The 18,372-nt window shown below is 40.1% G+C and overlaps 1 protein-coding gene across 2 annotated transcripts in view; it reads left to right on the top strand.

The window, feature by feature from the left end:
• Window positions 1-17,891, top strand: part of MAP3K12 (mitogen-activated protein kinase kinase kinase 12) — a 100,625-nt gene extending 82,734 nt beyond the window's left edge. For both annotated transcript variants that reach the window (XM_075199205.1, XM_075199206.1), the window contains exons 6-14: window positions 5,096-5,254; window positions 5,535-5,643; window positions 8,076-8,185; window positions 9,468-9,584; window positions 10,290-10,415; window positions 10,836-11,268; window positions 12,179-12,249; window positions 14,828-15,101; window positions 15,384-17,891. In XM_075199205.1, coding sequence (XP_075055306.1) covers window positions 5,096-5,254; window positions 5,535-5,643; window positions 8,076-8,185; window positions 9,468-9,584; window positions 10,290-10,415; window positions 10,836-11,268; window positions 12,179-12,249; window positions 14,828-15,101; window positions 15,384-15,458 — 1,474 coding nt within the window. In that variant the 3' untranslated portion in view covers window positions 15,459-17,891. The remainder of the gene's footprint in view (window positions 1-5,095; window positions 5,255-5,534; window positions 5,644-8,075; window positions 8,186-9,467; window positions 9,585-10,289; window positions 10,416-10,835; window positions 11,269-12,178; window positions 12,250-14,827; window positions 15,102-15,383) is intronic.
• Window positions 17,892-18,372: the final 481 nt, after the last annotated feature.

Below are 18,372 nucleotides of genomic sequence, written 5' to 3'. Positions count from 1 at the left end.
CAGTTGGGTGTGTATGTGTGTATGTATATATATATATATATATATATATATATATATATACACACACATACATACATACATACATACATACATACATACATACATACATACATAAATACATACAGGGCTGCCTAGAGAAATTCATGGCCCCAGTACAGCAACTTCACCCTTATAGTTAAGCATGGTAAAAAAAATGTTGTGCCTCATAGTTGTGCCCACAATTTATATCATGCCACATAGTTGTGCTCCCAATTCATACTTTGCCACAGTTGCCCCCAGAAATTCATAGTATGCCACAGTTGCCCCCAGAAATACATAGTATGCCACAGTTGCCCCCTGAAGTACATATTATGCCACAGTTACCCCCAGAAATACATAGTATGCCATAGTTGCCCCCTGAAGTACATATTATGCCACAGTTGCCCCCAGAAATACATAGTATGCCACAGTTGCCCCCTGAAGTACATATTATGCCACAGTTGTCCCCGGAAATACATAGTATGCTACAGTTGCCCCCAGAAACACATAGTATGCCACAGTTGCCCCCAGAAACACATAGTATGCCACAGTTGCCCCCAGAAACACATAGTATGCCACAGTTGCCCCCAGAAACACATAGTATGCCACATTTGCCCCCAGAAATTCATAGTATGCCACAGCTGCCCCCAATACATCTTATGCCACAGTAATGCCCCCAATTCTCTTTATACTTCAAAGTGCCTCCAAATATTTTTGTATACCGAAAAAATGTCCCCAATGACTGTTATGGCCTCAGAATTGCATGAAATTTTTTTTTAGGCCACTAATAAATGAATAAAAAATTATATAATTATATAATTACCTCTTCCAGGCGTGATCCGGTCCGCAAAGGTGCTTGGGAGGAACTGCGCAGCCGACACTGAACTGCTGCGCTTGCGCAGCAGTTCAGCTCTTCGACGGGCTGTCATTTAGGACGGTCGGACAGCATGCCAGGACTCAGGGGGCTGCGTGCCACCCCCGGCACGCGTTGCCGACCCCTGCTTTAAAGTGATGGATAACAAACACACCTCTCCTATACAGATTGTCAAATTAGCCTGAATATGTGTTCTTTCTTTTGCTGTGATTGCTACTGGTTCAATGTTGAAGATAGGCCGCACAGCCCATAGCACCATCTACAGGCTGTTAGGAAACACTGCACATTGCAACAGATGCAATATATATTTTGGTCAGGATAGCTGGCTATTTTCTAAACTGTAAACTGCAAATGTAGAGCTGTTCAACTCTCCACTATTTTTAAATGCTAAATGCATTTACAGAAAGTATGAAATGTACTGTGCAGATAATTTCAGGGGATTAAAATAATCATCAAAGTTGAATAATAATAATAATAATAATAATAATAATAATTTTATTTATATAACACTTTTCTTTCAATAGGACTCGAAGCACTATACATTTGCAGTATAAAAACACACAATAAAAGTAAATTTACTAAATATTAACAGAATAGAGAAAAGAGAGCAATGTGGAGCTGCATTAACTGAATGATTGAGTAAACAAGTACATCTTGATTCTGTGTTGCAGCGAGTTCCAAACAGTAGGAGCCGCAAAACGAAAATCTCAGGCGACATATGACGTTGGGGAGATTCTAGGTACTGTTAGTAGTCCTTCGTCTGCGGATTGAAATGAGCGAGTGGGACTATAGGGAGTTAGAAGTATCTAGGACCTTGATCATGCAGGGATTTGAATGTCAATAAGCCAATCTTGGAACAGATTGTCCATCTTACAGACAGGCAGTGAAGGGAATAGAGAACATGAGTTATATGACAGGAACGGGGCTGGTTAGATTTGTCATTTTGTACCATCTGCAAGCCTTGCAGTTCTTTTCCTGGGAGACCTATGTAGTGTGCCTTGCAGTAGTCCAAGTGTGAGCACACAATGCATGTATGAGTCATACACATATCCGCACTGCCAGGTTCGCCAGAAATGCCAGCGTATCTCTTGCGGGTGTTGGACGGCTGTTGCAACAAGACACAATGATGATGATTGTGATCAGCAAAACTAGCTCGCCACTTCCAATTGGCTGATTGCGCATTGACTCTACAGCTAATATTACTCCAATCATTATTGTGGCTGATATATGAAATTGCGGCCATCTATTTGCATTATATTATTGATATTTCCATTTGAACTGCTGCAGGAAAGAAGATTCTCATTTGATTTATAAAGGGGATAATATGCTTGTATTTAATTGAAGTGAACTTGTATTTTGTATTTCTCTTGTATTTATTTATATTTCATATGGAAATTGTGACTTTTGCATTTATTAATAACAGCGTCCAGACACTACTATTGCTTGTGTACATGACATTCAGTACATTATTATATTGTGTACTTAGTGGCAGAACTACCATTGGTGCAGAAGATGCGTTGCACAGGGGCCCATGTGAATATTTTTAAAGTTTTATTTAAAACATCCCTAGTCCAGTACAGTAATGCTCTGCTACCAAAGGAAGTACAATGTCACCATCCAATCTTATATTAGATATTGAACGTGGTTGCTGTTCATAGCTGAAATTATGAAATGTAATATCATCATCATCTATTTATTTATATAGCGCCACTAATTCCACAGCGCTGTACAGAGAACTCAATCACATCAGTCCCAGCCCTATTGGAGCTTACAATCTAAATCTCCTAACATCCCACACAGACCAAGAGAGACTAAGGGCAATTTAATAGCAGCCAATTAACCTACTAGTATGTTTTTGGAGTGTGGGAGGAAACCGGAGCACCCGGAGGAAACCCACACAAACACGGGGAGAACATACAAACTCCACATAGATAGGGCCATGGTCGGGAATTGAACTCATGACCCCAGTGCTGTGAGGCAGAAGTGCTAACCACTAAGCCACTGTGCAGCCCACAATATATAGGTTGGATAATGTATAACTCACAAATACAAATCATTCTGCTGAGAATCAGACATAAATGTGGGTGTACAACCTAACAGGTGTTACTCCTGACGTAAACCTGGCACAAATGCTAGTGACGTACAACTGGCCGCATCTTGGGATACGTCCAACTGAACATATGTAAGTAAATGCACTTTTCTGTGCATCTTTTCTTGCTTACAATTGAGGTGCAACTCTACACGAGCCCCGTTATATCAGCTGAGATAAATCCACAGACCTGAGATCATTAGTGATAATGTAACAGCAGTGACATCACCATAAATGTTATATTTAAATCACTTCAATTGATTTGAAATATTCCAATTTTCATTTCTCCCTTGTCTCTTCCTCTGTCATCTTTATATCCAGACTGATTGCTGAACATTGAATCAGCCTGGCCTAGCAATGCTGACAACATTTGTTTGAGGTTATGGGGTAAATAATGCATCAATGTGCCAGCTGTATCTTCCCTATCCCCCATGAGACCTGGTCTACTGACCCCGCACAAGAGAGTAGAATCACTGACTTCATATCTTTGTTGGTCTAATGGGTAATGTGTCACACAATAGCCCTCACCTCTCAGCAAGGATTCTCCCTGCAACCTCTGACCCTGGTGACATCATAACTCATCATTCGTTTGTCAAGCTCAATTCTATGAGTCAATTTCTCCTAGAAGTTAAAGTGCGAGTTGACAGATGAAGATTTAATGATCCGCTTTCACTTCTTTTCAGGTCTTTCGGAGTGGTTCTGTGGGAGCTTCTTACTGGAGAGATACCACATTATTATTTGATATCAGAAATTACTTCATTATGGCTGTCTCACATATTGGGCCTGATTCATTAAGAAACTTAAATTAAGAAGTTTCTTATTTAAGTCTCCTGGACAAACCATGTTACAATGCAAGGGGTGAAAATTAGTGTTCTGTTTTGCACATAAGTTAAATACTGACTGTTTTATCATGTAGCACACAAATATCAACTTTAAATTTCAGTGTACATATAAGCTATCAAGTATTTGTGTGCTACATGAAAAAACAGTCAGTATTAAACTTATGTGCAAAACAGAAAACTAATTTTCACCCCTTGCATTGTAACATGGTCTTGTCCAGGAGACTTAAATAAGAAACTTTTTAATTTAAGTTCCTTAATGAATCAGGCTCATTGTGTTTGCAAAATTTTATTGTGTTTCAGAAATCCTGTATCCTGTAGGTTTCATATGGCCTCCATGACATTTTGTGGTGTCCAACTTCATCAAAGATTCGTGAATATAAAACTAGACTATCTAGGCACCTGTCTTAGGGCAGCACATTTCAGGGTCATCAGTTTATTTTATTTCTTCTATTTGCTTTTTATTTAAATCTCACCTGTTTGTTCTCATTAATTAATGTAAGAGGGTGTGGCATAGAGGTGTAAGTATGCAGAGTGCACAATTACTAATTAGGGCACATTTACTCACAACGCCTAAAAACGCATTGGGCCCGATTCATTAAGGAAAGTGCAACAAAAAAAAGAAAAGGAGTAATTTTGCATCTTGGCAAAACCATGTTGCATTGGAGGGGGAAGTAAATGCAAAATTTGGGGACAGATTTATAGTTGGGGTAGGGCCTATCCTAGATCAACTTTAGATTTCAGTGTAAAAATAACGCTAACAAGTATTTGTGTGCTACAGGAAAAGCAGCCAGTATTTAACTTATGTGCAAAATAATAAACTAATTTGCACCCCTTGCATTGTAACAGGGTTTGTCCAGGAGCAAATTTACTCCTTTTTCTGCTTTCCTTTCCTTAATGAATCAGGCCTATTAACTGTTTTAAAAACAGTCCTGCTCATGACCATGTATTTATAGTACATAGGTTTCCCAGACCTTGAGAAACGAAAGCAAAGTGCAACATATTGGACTGTGCGCATCATTGTGCTAAACGTTGGTCATAATGCATTTTTTCTTGCAGCGCTCATATTAACACTAGGTAGACTTATTGCATAATGATTAATTGATATACCATGTATAAGGAAAATGAGCTTAAAATGAGAACATATCAATTATTGTTACGTGTTGTTTTTCCTTTAAAGGTGGTATATAGCAACAATGTAAGGCATGTAAGTTAATGTTGCTTTTATGTTATGTATTATGCAACTTGTGTTTATGTTCTGACTTTGCTTTTCAGGTCTTTTGGAGTGGTTCTGTGGGAGCTTCTTACTGGAGAGATACCCTATAAAGATGTGGATTCCTCAGCCATCATATGGGGTGTAGGCAGCAATAGTCTGCACCTTCCTGTCCCGTCAAGTTGTCCAGATGGATTTAAACTTCTCCTGCGACAGTGCTGGTTAGTGCTGGGAGAAGGAATCCTTAATACCTGTATATTAATATTTTCTTTATTCTTGTAGGGGCAAGATAGATTAACTCTTACATGTGAGTGCAGTCCCTTCAGATTCATATTGAGCGCCAACATAGTACCATAGCACTCGGGTTGTGGACCTAGCAATGCCACAGCTGTCATAATTAATATATATAGGGAAAGTTATTATTTGCCCCAGTACAAATGCTTGTTCCCTGGTAAATATATCTGGTGTATTCTTGACTCAGTGCGTCCTATCTACCCTTAGGAACAGCAAGCCAAGGAACCGACCCTCATTTCGGCAAATTCTATTGCATTTAGATATAGCCTCTGCTGATGTTCTTTCCACCCCGCAGGAAACGTACTTTCAATCACAGGTAAGTGAGTACTCTGACCAATGGGAATGGCCTGCTGGCCAGTAGATTTGCACTGTGAGTAGATTGAGATGTTTGTTTGTAGTTCTTGATGAGGTGTCTGAGCAGTGTGTACGTATGTTAAGAGATGGGAACATTAACAATGCAGTAAGACATATACAGGTTAGAAGAGAGATGGGATCCAGGTAAAGTGAGCAATAAGTTGTATACTTTCCAGCAGAGTTTACTCTGTATTGTATACTAGTCTCCATAATGGACCTTGTTTTGTAAACTAGCCACTAGAATTGTCTCTACTTTGTATATTGATAAACAGAATGGAATATGTATTGCTTACTAGTCAGCAGAATACTCTATGTTGTGTATACATCCCACCAGAGAGGACTCTGCTTTGTATAATTGGCAACGGAATGGGCTCTGTGTTGTGTACTAGTCGCCAGAAAGGGATCGGCTAAACAAAGTATACATGTTGTCTTCATCATCTAGAGGCTTACATTTTAATATTAGCATCTGGAGACCTGGATACTCACCATTAGACTTCCTAGTATTTGAGTCTGGATAACAGAGGTCTTAAAAAACCCAACTCTGTTTGCCTAGGAAGTCCAGAGACCTATTCATTCATTGAGGGGAACCTACTCTTTCAAGTGAGTTGTTGAATAAGGTAATATTCGCCCTCTTGGCTAAAAGGAAGAATACTAACCTCAATCTTAACATTATAGTCTTAATCCCAATTTTTACATAGCTCTAATAATATAAATCCTAAATCTAACATTAGTGAAAGAACTAATCTAATCTAACAAGACTAAATCCTACATTTATATATTAAGATCAGACTGTCAAACTATCCTGAGTAATAAAATACCTTTAATCTTTCTTACCCAAATTCTAAAAAAAAATATTAGAATAGTTCAATAATTTTTTGAATATGTTATATAATAATTTATTATTGTTGCTTACTTATTTTATAACTCAACTATAAATAAGATTGATTATTATTTATTTTAACCACGGGTGACCCTGATGAATCAGACAAGTCATAATTTAGAAAACTGTGTGTGGGTTTTACTTTTTATCAAAATGGAGATAATCTGCAGCTCTGTTCCAGGCAGGTTATGATGGTTCCGTAGACTGAACAATTACTACTCTAGCAGTTATTTTACTACTTACCAGGTCTTTGTGAGAGGTAGGCATGGACAAACTGACATCACGTGAGGTCTTGCGTAGAATATGTGACATCGCTAGATAAAGTGACATCAGATTATGGATTGCATATGTGACGTGAAGAGAAATTTGCTGGTTACCTTACCTTTGATATGGAAGTAGCTGAAAATATAAATCACTTTGTAGTTAGCCAGGCCTCTCCACAGACAGAGAACATCAAACTTATCATTGAACTGGACACTAGTATAACATATTTGACCCTGTATTCATGGTCAATGTTGCAACCAGGGACATTTCACAATTCAAAAGCATTGCAACTTCTTATTGATTTCTTATTGATTGAAGACTAGGGGGCAAATGTATGAACATGCGGGTTCTTCAACACCCGTGTGTTCAGCGTGTTCGGCGATTAAATTTCAAGCGGCGCTGCATTGTAAAGGGAAACTTCCCTTTACAATGCAGCGCCGCTTGAAATTTAATCGCCGAACACGCTGAACACGCGGGTGTTGAAGAACCCGCATGTTCATACATTTACCCCTAGGAGCTTGATTCCTTAAGGAACTTAAATTAAGAAGTTTCTTATTTCAGTCTCCTGGACAAAACCATGTTACAATGCAAGGGGTGAAAATCAGTTTTCTATTTTGCAAAGTTAAATACTGACTGTTTTTTCATGTAGCACACACATATCAACTTTAAATATCAGTGTACAAATAAGCTATCAAGTATTTGTGTGCTACATGAAAAAACAGTCAGTATTTAACTTATGTGCAAAACAGAAAAATAATTTTCACCCCTTGCATTGTAACATGGTTTTGTCCAGGAGACTGGTATTAATTACCAGAACCATTTAAAGGATAAAGCCTTCAGTCCCAATGCAGTAGTGCAAGCCAAAAAATATTTCCCAAAATAAACGTTTCTTTACATCGTTAATACAAAATATGCTTATCCAAGGTCTAACACAGTTGTAGAATGCAGAGACAAGGTCAGTTTGTTAGGTGGTTCCTGTTTTGTTTAATATATTCATTAGTAGGGTATGTGTAGATAGTGCAAATATTTGTAACAGAGCTGATACCTCAGAAGGGATGTGTGGAATTAGTACTGATTTAGAGTAACTTCAGGAGTGGCCAGTAGCAGTAACATGTGGCAACAACAAAGAGTGTTCTCTCTTTCAGTAGTAAATGGAATTACTTTTAAATTGACACTTTTACAGTGCGCTATGTGTAAATTGTGCCGGTAATAAGGAATACTGTGTAAGTCCTGCTTTGCCGTTGCCTCAGGCGGAGTGGCGGGAGGAAGTGCGGCTGCATTTTGAGAAAATAAAATCGGAAGGGACATGTTTACAGCGCCTGGAAGAGGAGCTGATAACCCGGCGTCGCGAGGAGCTCCGGTAAGAGTTCAGTCACCACATAGGATACCTCATTTCTGTTGGGAAATTAAATGCAGTTTTCAACACTTTCTTCAAGTGTCCACAACAGGCCATGTTATTGTTCCTGGAGTTATAAAATGTGAGACAATTACAGGTCAAGTCACAATAAAGGAGTCATCAAACCTGGCCATTGGGTATACCCATGGGGTTATTACACAGGAAGAAAAATGTGTTGTTATAAGGAATTATAACATAAGTATTTACACTCTATGAGTGTAATTCCATTTCCAAATTACAGAAATTTGTAGCGTCCTTAAATGTTCGGATCATCTAACATCTGGGGAAATGTATCAAGCTTAGAGTTTTTCGACGAGTTTGAAAAGTGGAGATGTTGCCTATAGCAACCAATCAGATTCTAGCTATCATTTTGTAGAATGTACTAAATAAATGATAGCTAGACTCTGCTTGGTTTTTCAAACCCGCCGAAAAACTCTCAGCTTCATACATTTACCCCCTGTTCTTTGTTCTCTTCTTGTGGGTTTAAACCTTGGTAAACTTAGGTTCTTCTCATTGGCTGTTTGGTTGCTAATTAAAAGACAATTATTTTCAGTTGAAAACATGCCAGACAATTCTCCCCTTTGATTCCACATACAACACCTTCCATTCACCCCATTTTTCATTACTTCCTTGCATACCTAAACCCAGAATTCAGCAGTTCATGCGCATTTAACCATGGACCTACATACATGGACCAAGATCTACTGATGGAAAGGACCTCCAGATAAGCTGGGTGTAAGAAAGCCATTACCACGTACACCCAGAGCAGTAATCCCACTGGAAGCACCAGTGGATACATGTTTGTTCAAGTTTCAGCACAATATTAACTGGGTAACTAATGGCTGTGAGGTAATCGCAATGTGACGTATAGTGAAATAAGGTTATAAAGCACAGGGGCCTGATTCATTAAGGAACTTAAATTAAGAAGTTTCTTATTTAAGTCTCCTGGACAAAACCATGTTACAATGCAAGGGGTGAAAATTATTTTTCTGTTTTGCACATAAGTTAAATACTGACTGTTGCTACATGAAAAAACAGTCAGTATTTAACTTATGTGCAAAACAGAAAACTAATTTTCACCCTTTGCATTGTAACATAGTTTTGTCCAGGAGACTTAAATAAGAAACTTCTTAATTTAAGTTCCTTAATGAATCAGGCCCCAGGAGACTAGTTTTACATGGCAAAAATCTTTTACACTTTTTTTATTGTATTTATTGCACACCCCAACATTTCTCCCTCTCCATAGACATGCTCTGGATATTCGAGAACATTATGAACGCAAGTTACAGAGAGCTAACACTCTTTATGTGGAACTCAACTCTCTGATGCTGCAGCTGGAGTTGAAGGAGAGAGAGTTGCTCAGGTCAGTACAGAACGTCTTGAGTTGCAGAGAGTTTGACGAAACATGTACATGACATGCTAAGCAATAACACATGAACAGCTTCTGTGCCTAAAATGTAGTTTTTGGTTATACAGCAAGGCCCCCTGGCATAGCAGTGCAATGCCTCCAACATGGTCTATTCCACCTGGTTCAAAATGCTCCAAACTTCCCACTGATTTTCTTATTAGAGTTACTTAGGCTCAAGTGATTAATGAGAGAAGTGTTTTAATTTACAATGTAGGCTAAAGTTCATGAATGTATTATGCAAATGTTAATAGTTTTGTAAGGATATAAGAAAACCTGCACTGTAGGGTGGGAGATGCTGTGTAAATGGCTGGCATGCTACACTATGTCAGACTGCTCTCTACTACGACCTGTTTGAACATTGGGCCCTCCAACAATTTAATCAGGAGCCATAGGAGTGCAGAGATCTGGGGTGCAAAGAGTAGGAACACCAATCGTTCATTAAGAGGATGAGGCTAAGTGATTATGCTTATTAACCATAACCAAGATTGGGATTAACTTTTAATGCAAAATTGATTTTGTTCCAATAACCACACATGCCGGGTTATATGTGTCATTGTGCAACGTACTTACAATGAAATAAGCAGAGTACTGTGTGGCAGAGGGACCTATTCCTGGCCCCTTCGATGTTGTGGAACACTGAAATGTATTTATTATTTACAGGAGAGAACAGATCCTGGAGAAGAAGTATCCTGCCCTCCTGCGGCAGCAGCCTCGGCCATCAAGCACCATGGAAAAACTCATCAAAAAGAGGAATGTGCCGCAGAAATTATCCCCGCATGGAAAGAGGTGATCCATGGCTGGTGGTGGAAGACATGTTTAATGAAGTGGTGTTAGTGCTTTGTTTGTGATAGTACACTGGAAACATGTCTACTGCCTCACTCCTATTGTGCCAGTAGCGTGCCTGTATTTAGATAGCTGTGGAGATAATGTGAAGAGACTAAACTGCGGGTTTGAAAAAGTGGAGATGTTGCCTATAGCAACCAATTAGATTCTAGTTATCATTTATTTAGTACATTTTAAAAAATGACAGCTAGAATCTGATTGGCTGCTATAGGCAACATCTCCACTTTTTCAAACCCGCGGTTTAATAAAAATACCCCTAGTTTCTCTGTAGCATGATGGGCTCTCTAAAGCCTGTGTCCACAGGTAGTGAACATTGGTTCATTGTTGTGTGAAGTCTGAAAATGTTTTTTCTTGTTATTCCAGGCCAGATATTTTGAAATCTGAAGTCCTCCTACCTAAAGTTGACTCTGCCTTGTCCCCATCAACTCCCTCGGGCTGCCAGAAACTGCCTCCTTCTCCAGGACGTGGTCGCCGGGGGAAGCCTCGTTACCGGAAAGCAAAGGACATGGTCAATTTGAGGGCGGCAGTGACTCCTGAGCCGACTCCCCAGAGTCAGCCACCCCCGCGTGACCCGCACCCTTTATCTTCTTCCAGTCCAGACCTGCTCTGTACCCCCCTAGAGGCGGAAGCTCGTAGAGGCAGCCAAAGTGCAGAATGCTCCCCCGTCCGCTCCCTTCCTGGACCACCGAGCCCGGACTCCCCATCCGGAAAACTAACAGGGGGCCGGGCAGCCAGAGGAGGTCAGCACCTGACACCAGCGGCAATGCTGTACAGGGCAGCTGTCACCAGAAGCCAGGTAGATATATAGGAAATAGTATGAACACAAGGGGAGACATTAGTGCTAAGAATCCTATATGTTTGGTCCATGAATAATACACTACCCTTGTGATATAGTCACTGCTGAACTCATAGAGAGAGACATAGATGTATACATACATAGGGATCCAGGAAATTAAAGAGTAAATAACATGAGGAATTCAGGGATCGTCTCGTTCTCTCTCCTACTACAATACTATTTATGTGGTTTTCAGGCTGAACAGCTTCCAGTTGACAAGGGAGATAGTTAACCCTCAATGACAAGATAGCCGGGCGCTGTTATAACAAACAAGGCCACATAGATTAGTGAGATAATAATCAAGGGCTTCCTGGATCCTGGGTGCAAAGACAAAGTATTGGCAGCTTTATTAGCAGGACGGTCTCTCCATAACATATGGCCATGTGTAGCGAAATAGTCACAGCTGAGTCAACTCAATTTGATTTTTTTGTATACATGTATTGTACCTCTTGCATTGAAGTTCTCAAAGTCTACCTTCGTTAGGAAACTGGAAATTATTTTGCAAAAAAAATGTGTAAAGACAAGAAAATGAAAACTATACCCGAATCCGAAATTGTAGCTTTGTGACATAACAATTGCAAATACATTAAGCTTACTGTAACAGTCCCTGGATTATGGTTCAGTGTAAAATCTTATCTTAAATTCATCAGCCCTTAAAATAACCTCCTCCTTTGTCTTCTAATAGACCATCAGATCAGAAAACTGTTCGTTACATATGTCAGTTTTATTAGATTCCTTAAGGTTTAATAAAATGCATTTATATAAAATAATTTTAATGTGGGGCCACATTGGGTAGTACTGAGAGACAGCATGGATATGACGTATGAAGGAGTCAGACTGGAAGATGAATAACCCTCTGTTTGTCTCTCAGAAGAAAGGACTGTCCTCAGAGGAGGAAGAGGGGGAGGTGGACAGTGAGCTGGAAATGGAGAGGAGACAGAGGTAAGTGGACCCCGTTACTTGGTAAACCTGTTATTTTGAATTTCATATTTGTTTTCAAGTGAATCTTCCATAACTCCCATTTACTGACGGTGTCTTTGTGCTGCGACTGAAGCTCTCTTTAGTCCGTTGTATGTAATCCTCTCTGATCTGCTCTGCAGGTATTAGTCTGAGCAACCACCTCTCTCTCTTTATGACTGCATAATCTACAGGCTGGGTTTAGACACAGTGGTTGTAGTGCAGGCGGGAGGATATAGCGCTCACGGTGTAACAAATCCCACTCTCATGTCTGAGTGTACATTGCATATGTACTCTCTTCTACTGTCACTGATGTTCTCTGGTGTACAGCTGAGAAGGACAGAGTCATTACCTCCAATACAGCATACAGCATTTCTAATTAGAGGCAGTGATTCTGTCTTTCATAGTCCTGTAGGCTGCATACATACAGTGCCTTGTAGATATCCATGATATGTTCACACCAAACTGCTAAACACAGTATATACATTGTGAGAAGTAGGGATCGTCAATACTTATCATCTTCAGTCATTTATATAGCGTCACTAATTCCGCAGCGCTGTGCAGAGAACTCATTCACATCAGTCCCTGCCCCATTGGAGCTTACAGTGTAAATCCCCTAACATGCACACACAGACAGGGAGACTAAGGTCAATTTTGATAGCAGACAAATAACCTACGAGTATGTTTTTGGAGTATGGGAGGAAACCGGAGCACCCAGAGGAAACCCATGCAAACACAGGGAGAACATACAAACTCCACACAGATAAGGCCATGGTCAAGAATCAAACTCATGACCCCAGTGCTGTGAGGTAGAAGTGCTAACCACTAAGCCACCGTGCCTCCCGTTTTAGATAGTGACAGCCCTGCACATGATTTGTCTAGTCCAGTGGTAGGCAACAGCTAATCCCTAGGCCACTGTGCTGATCCTTATGCAGCAGTACACATGCCATACGTATCTCCATGTTATGTGAACACTGGGGTTACTTGCCCACAGGCATCCGCAATTCCTACTCGATGTGGATGGTATGTGGCGCAAAAGGCCCACAAGTGCTGAAATTGTATTTTTTAAATGTGCATGTAAATTGCATATGTGATGATGGACAGACCTGGGTGGATTCAGGGGCTGGCTGTCAAGACTTGGCTTAGCAGTCTATTAGGAACATTTAAAAGAAAAAAATGCAGGTACTCCATTGACCCAGATTAGAAGCTGTTCATCACCAACGCAGTATAAGTGTGACATCAAGTAGACCATGTTTTCAGAGCAATATAAGGCCTTTTAGATGTTGAAATTTACCTGAAAACTATAACATCTCCAAGATAGTAGCTGGAATTACTGGAAAAGTACTCATTTCTGTCCAATGCTTCATCTAGAGGCAAATACGCCTTGAAGCACTATGTTCTTAAATGTGTGCACATAAACCAGTGTATTTTAAAAAGCTATGCAAGATATACAATTGTAAGACCCATCTTCAAAAGTGTAAAGACTTTGGATGTGCTGATCACCCTGGATCTGACTGTGGACAGGTATAGACATACAATGGAGCAGATTTGTCACATAAATATCTTCTGTGTAGCACCAGTGAGCTCTTTGTAACTCCATACGTGCTAAGGATGAACGTACCACAGACACATAAAAGATGCCAATGGGTACAGAGCCCTGCCTGCCTTCTGTTTTATTTTTTCAATGCCCAGAAAATATCTTTCATGGAAGTCAGTGCTCATCTTACAGTGTTGGCCAAACATAGAGTGTAGCTAGCTGCCAGCTACCCACTATGCACATGGCTCAATATCTTTGCCCGAGTGAGCTTTCAGATGACATTTAAATTATGTGAGCAATCATTATTTATTGATTAAGGGGCAAAATGAATTAAATATTAACTTATGAGGGAAAAAAAAAAAAATTATATTAAGGGGATAAAATTATTTAATGACTATATTATTCGGACAATATGTAATGACAAATTGTGCAACATAAATAATTATATCCACCATTAACAATCAGTTAATAATATTATATATTCCCATTTCCCATATAATATAATGCTATAATACTGTCCCCTTAAAAAGAAAAAAAATTCTCTCATAAGTTAATATTAAATACATTTTGTTCCTTAATCAATAAATAATGATTTTCAAAATAATTAAAATGTCAATGGTGCTTCCTCTTATGTTCTGAATGGCAAAATAGCTCAAACAGCAGCAGTTTGATCAATCTCGTCACTCACAACCACCTCTTTCATTTTGGCCATTTGAATGGCTGTTTTGCGGCAGTTTTGAAAACCCCAGCTTAGTAAATTTGTATGTTCATCATTGTTAAAATGGGGATGGCGGTTTGTAAAGTGGTGGTTTTGAAAAATGTCATTTCTGGCCATTTTAACGGTGGTTTGGGCTTTAGTAAATACAGCGGTTTCAAGACCGCTGGAAAAATAGCCGAAAAGCGTCGGTATGAGCAAACCGCCCTTTAGTAAATCTAGCCCTGTGTGTCATCATCACGGAGAGCCATGGAATATAAAGTGTTCTCTGCAGTATCACTGGGGTGACGGTATGATTTGTTTCTGTGCAGGTGGCAAGCTGGGATGTCCCAGCACCAGTCTCCCAGTTCAGAAAACCTGTCGGATGGGGAAGAAGGGAATACCACAGACCTCTCCCACAGTGTCACTCCCGATGTGCTCAGCACCAACACAGATGAACGTCCTGATGAGCGCTCCGAGGACCTGGTGTCTCAGAGCTCAGAGCCTCCTCTGGACCTCCTGACCCAGTCTGATGGGCTCTCTGAGAAAGAAGCTATTGTCCAGAAGGTGAAATCTCAGCTCAGCAACGAACAAACTGCCGGAGAGGTGAGACACAGAGCGTCTCTGTGGCTGTGGGAATGAGCGTGACTAGTAGGTTACGTATAAAGACTGTACATAGAAAACGGTGAAACCAATACTACAGTGGTGTACGGCTATGTCTAGCGTATGCTTTCCCTGGCACAAAATCAGTAAAGACTATTTTTGTTAGTGTGCTTTTAACCAACTGCCCTGTAAATGTGAATATCGTGTCTGTGGTGACTCCTCCTCTTCATTGTAATAAACAACTGGAACTATTCCAGGAATGATAACTCTCCTTTCTACCCACAGAACGTCGGTCTGTACGATGACTCTGACTGTGACAGCACCGAACTGGACCACTCGCTGACTGCAGCAACCTCATGATGGCAGAGTAAAGATACCTCCTGACTGTATATAGAGGAATATTTATATAAATAATATCTATAAATATAATACATAATATGTGAATAGACTGAGCCACACCCCCCAAACCTACACGTCCCCACCTCTCACACTCAATGACAACACACAATCTCCGCTGACTTAGCAGGGGATCATGGTTTGGATGCACTGGGAATAATCGTCTGCCCACCAAAGCAGAGAGAGAGAGACGGTAATGTTCTTACCCTGCCTGTCTGTGCCGGCAGGTGAGGAGTTAATGGGCACAGAATGAAATCCTTGCCTCCTTTCTGTGTACAACTGCAGGGTGTGGTGTGGTGTGATCTCACAAATTACCTCCAGTCCTCATTGAACCCACATATCAGGTCTTAAGAATGGCGCTGTTTGAGCAGAGGTGGTTCAATCACTGTGGAAATCGGTTTACAGCACCGCTACACTTAAAATGCAAGTTGATCCGAAAATGAAAAGCCATCTTGTAACGTTCACAAACTATTCGGCTCAAGAATTTTAGATATTTGAAACTGCATGTCTCATTGGGCTCCTGTGAGTGGAAGAGGGGGTTCACTGCTCTATCTTAGTACTCACTCTTTTTCGGAACTGGGCCTATTGTCTTTCTATATGTATGGGATAAAGGACACAGGACACAGATGATCACAAATAACTTCAGTTTTCATAGGTTCCTGATAGTCTTACATAAGTACTTGTGAATGTTTCTAGAAGCTATTTCATATAAAGCAACTTGTTATTTAGATTTAGTTTTAACGGACCGCTACACCTAAAATACAAGTTGCCGTATATAAAGGAACTACCAATAGCATTCATATATGTAAAGGTTCTAGTACCTCATCAGAACCTGAGATGTTTGATATTGTACTGCTTGCTATGACTTTTGCATACTGCTCTGCATAGGGTAAAAAACTCCCACCACAACCTCAAATTCATTTCAAAATCTCCCCATCTAAGATGCTCCTGGGAGTTCTACATTTATATTTGTGAATGTTATCAGCTCCTTTATTTAGGGCAGACTGTATTATAAATATAACGACCCTGCCTAACTATATATTTAATACTGTATATCTAAATACTAGGGTAAATCACTGCATGTAACTTTCTCCAGAACCGTAGGCCCTGTGGCTATGGACAGTCACCTACAGTTTCACTATCAACATTGGAAATGAAGAGTATACGTACATAATGGAATGTCGGGTGGGCACTTTATCTTTTTTAATCAGTCAAGTGAAGTGAACAGTTTCTATGCAGCAGTGTAATATGTATTTTTCATATGCATCATGGTGTTCTGGTATTTACATGACAATCTCTATCTAGAAAGCAGTTTCCTGATAGTGTCTCTTTCACAGAAGATTGTTTTCTAATTGTGGCATAATGGAGCTTAACGGGCCACTAAAACTAAAACTAAAACGTATGTGGATCTCACATGTAAATGTATCTTGTAACATTCACAGCTGGTTATCTAATATGGCTTAGAACAGATAAGAGATAACATGACAAAGGTGTTCTCCACAAACATAAACTGGAATCCATTTGTTTGTTGGGGTAAAGGGCAGTTTGGAGATGAATACAAGTATTCATAGGAGAATGCTTTCATCATTTATAATATTTTCCCCTTCTAGTGAGCCTACCTGTTACACACGGCCGAAAGCCGAAAGACATTTTGTGAACTGAATTAATAATGATCAAACTGTAGCCTGTCAATCTGATAGGAATTAGTGACATCACTTGTACTTATGAACATTGTGGTTCAACCCATAAAATATCTGACTCTACTTAGGCAACAGGTTCAGTTTTACATTGAATGTACCATTGTCATGTAGTAAAGCTCCCCACACATGTATCTATCCAGCTAGGGTCGTATATAGGGATTTGTGGGCCCCATAGCAAAATGTTGTAAGGGGCCCTATATACTGGGCCCCTATATACTGGCCATAATGGAGCATGTTAGTGCCGGTTGAAAGTGACCTCACGCACAAACCCAAACCACTTATGTTAAGACCACATTTACCAACATGCCTGGTAATGATCCTCTTCATGTAGACAGGAATCATGGTCATATAGGGCCAACATGTGTGTGATATTGCAGCACGTGTGGCCAAAATGAATTATCTGTAATTATGACAAAGCAAACATGAGACTCCAGAGTAATTGGCTAGTGCTTCCTATTATAGACTTACAGACACTACTTCCTCCACAAACCTCTGCTTTGTCGCAAACATCTTTTGTTCTGATAAATTCCAGAAATATTTGTGAATGTTACAAGTAGCTCATTTATATGAACCAAAATGGATTTTATGTTTTATTGGTCCTTTAATATGTTCTGCAAGTCACTTTGTGCAGGCAGCAAAACATCTGGTTAAGAAATTCTTATTGGTGCTAAGCTCTGTAAATCTGTTTTACATGAAAGGTTTCACTGAGATCCATTTTGTTCCCAAACAGGAATCTGTAGTGTACACTTAATTGCCAACCTTTGGGAGATCCAAGTGGAAAGTGCGCGGGTAGGGGGCGACGTGGTTCACATCACCATTGCCCCGCCCATCACTGCGCTTTGTCGCTATCGCACCCGAGGGGGGAAGGCCAAGATGACCTGACTCACAGCATGCTGGAGGGTGCCCTGCTCCCCTGGGAATTCTAGAAGAAGGTTTGTGAGTCTCCTGGACATTCCTGGGGAGAGTAGGCCAATGTGAGTGTACCTATCAGCTACACACATTGGTAACCATTCTGTGAGCTAACCCAAACTTCACCAGTGATGGTTCCTGGTAAATTGATGAACTCTATTCAAATGAATATTTGTTGAGTACACTAAATAACTGCCTCCACTGTGTAACAAGTACTTTACAGAGTGGACACAGTACATATTACTATGTGGATCCTGGAAGAACTTACT

The sequence above is a fragment of the Mixophyes fleayi genome, chromosome 2 (assembly GCF_038048845.1).
Source record: "Mixophyes fleayi isolate aMixFle1 chromosome 2, aMixFle1.hap1, whole genome shotgun sequence".
Classification (NCBI taxonomy): Eukaryota; Metazoa; Chordata; class Amphibia; order Anura; family Limnodynastidae; genus Mixophyes; species Mixophyes fleayi.
The sequence above is the reverse complement of the archived record's forward strand: the minus strand, read 5'-3'. Positions and strand labels throughout refer to the sequence as shown.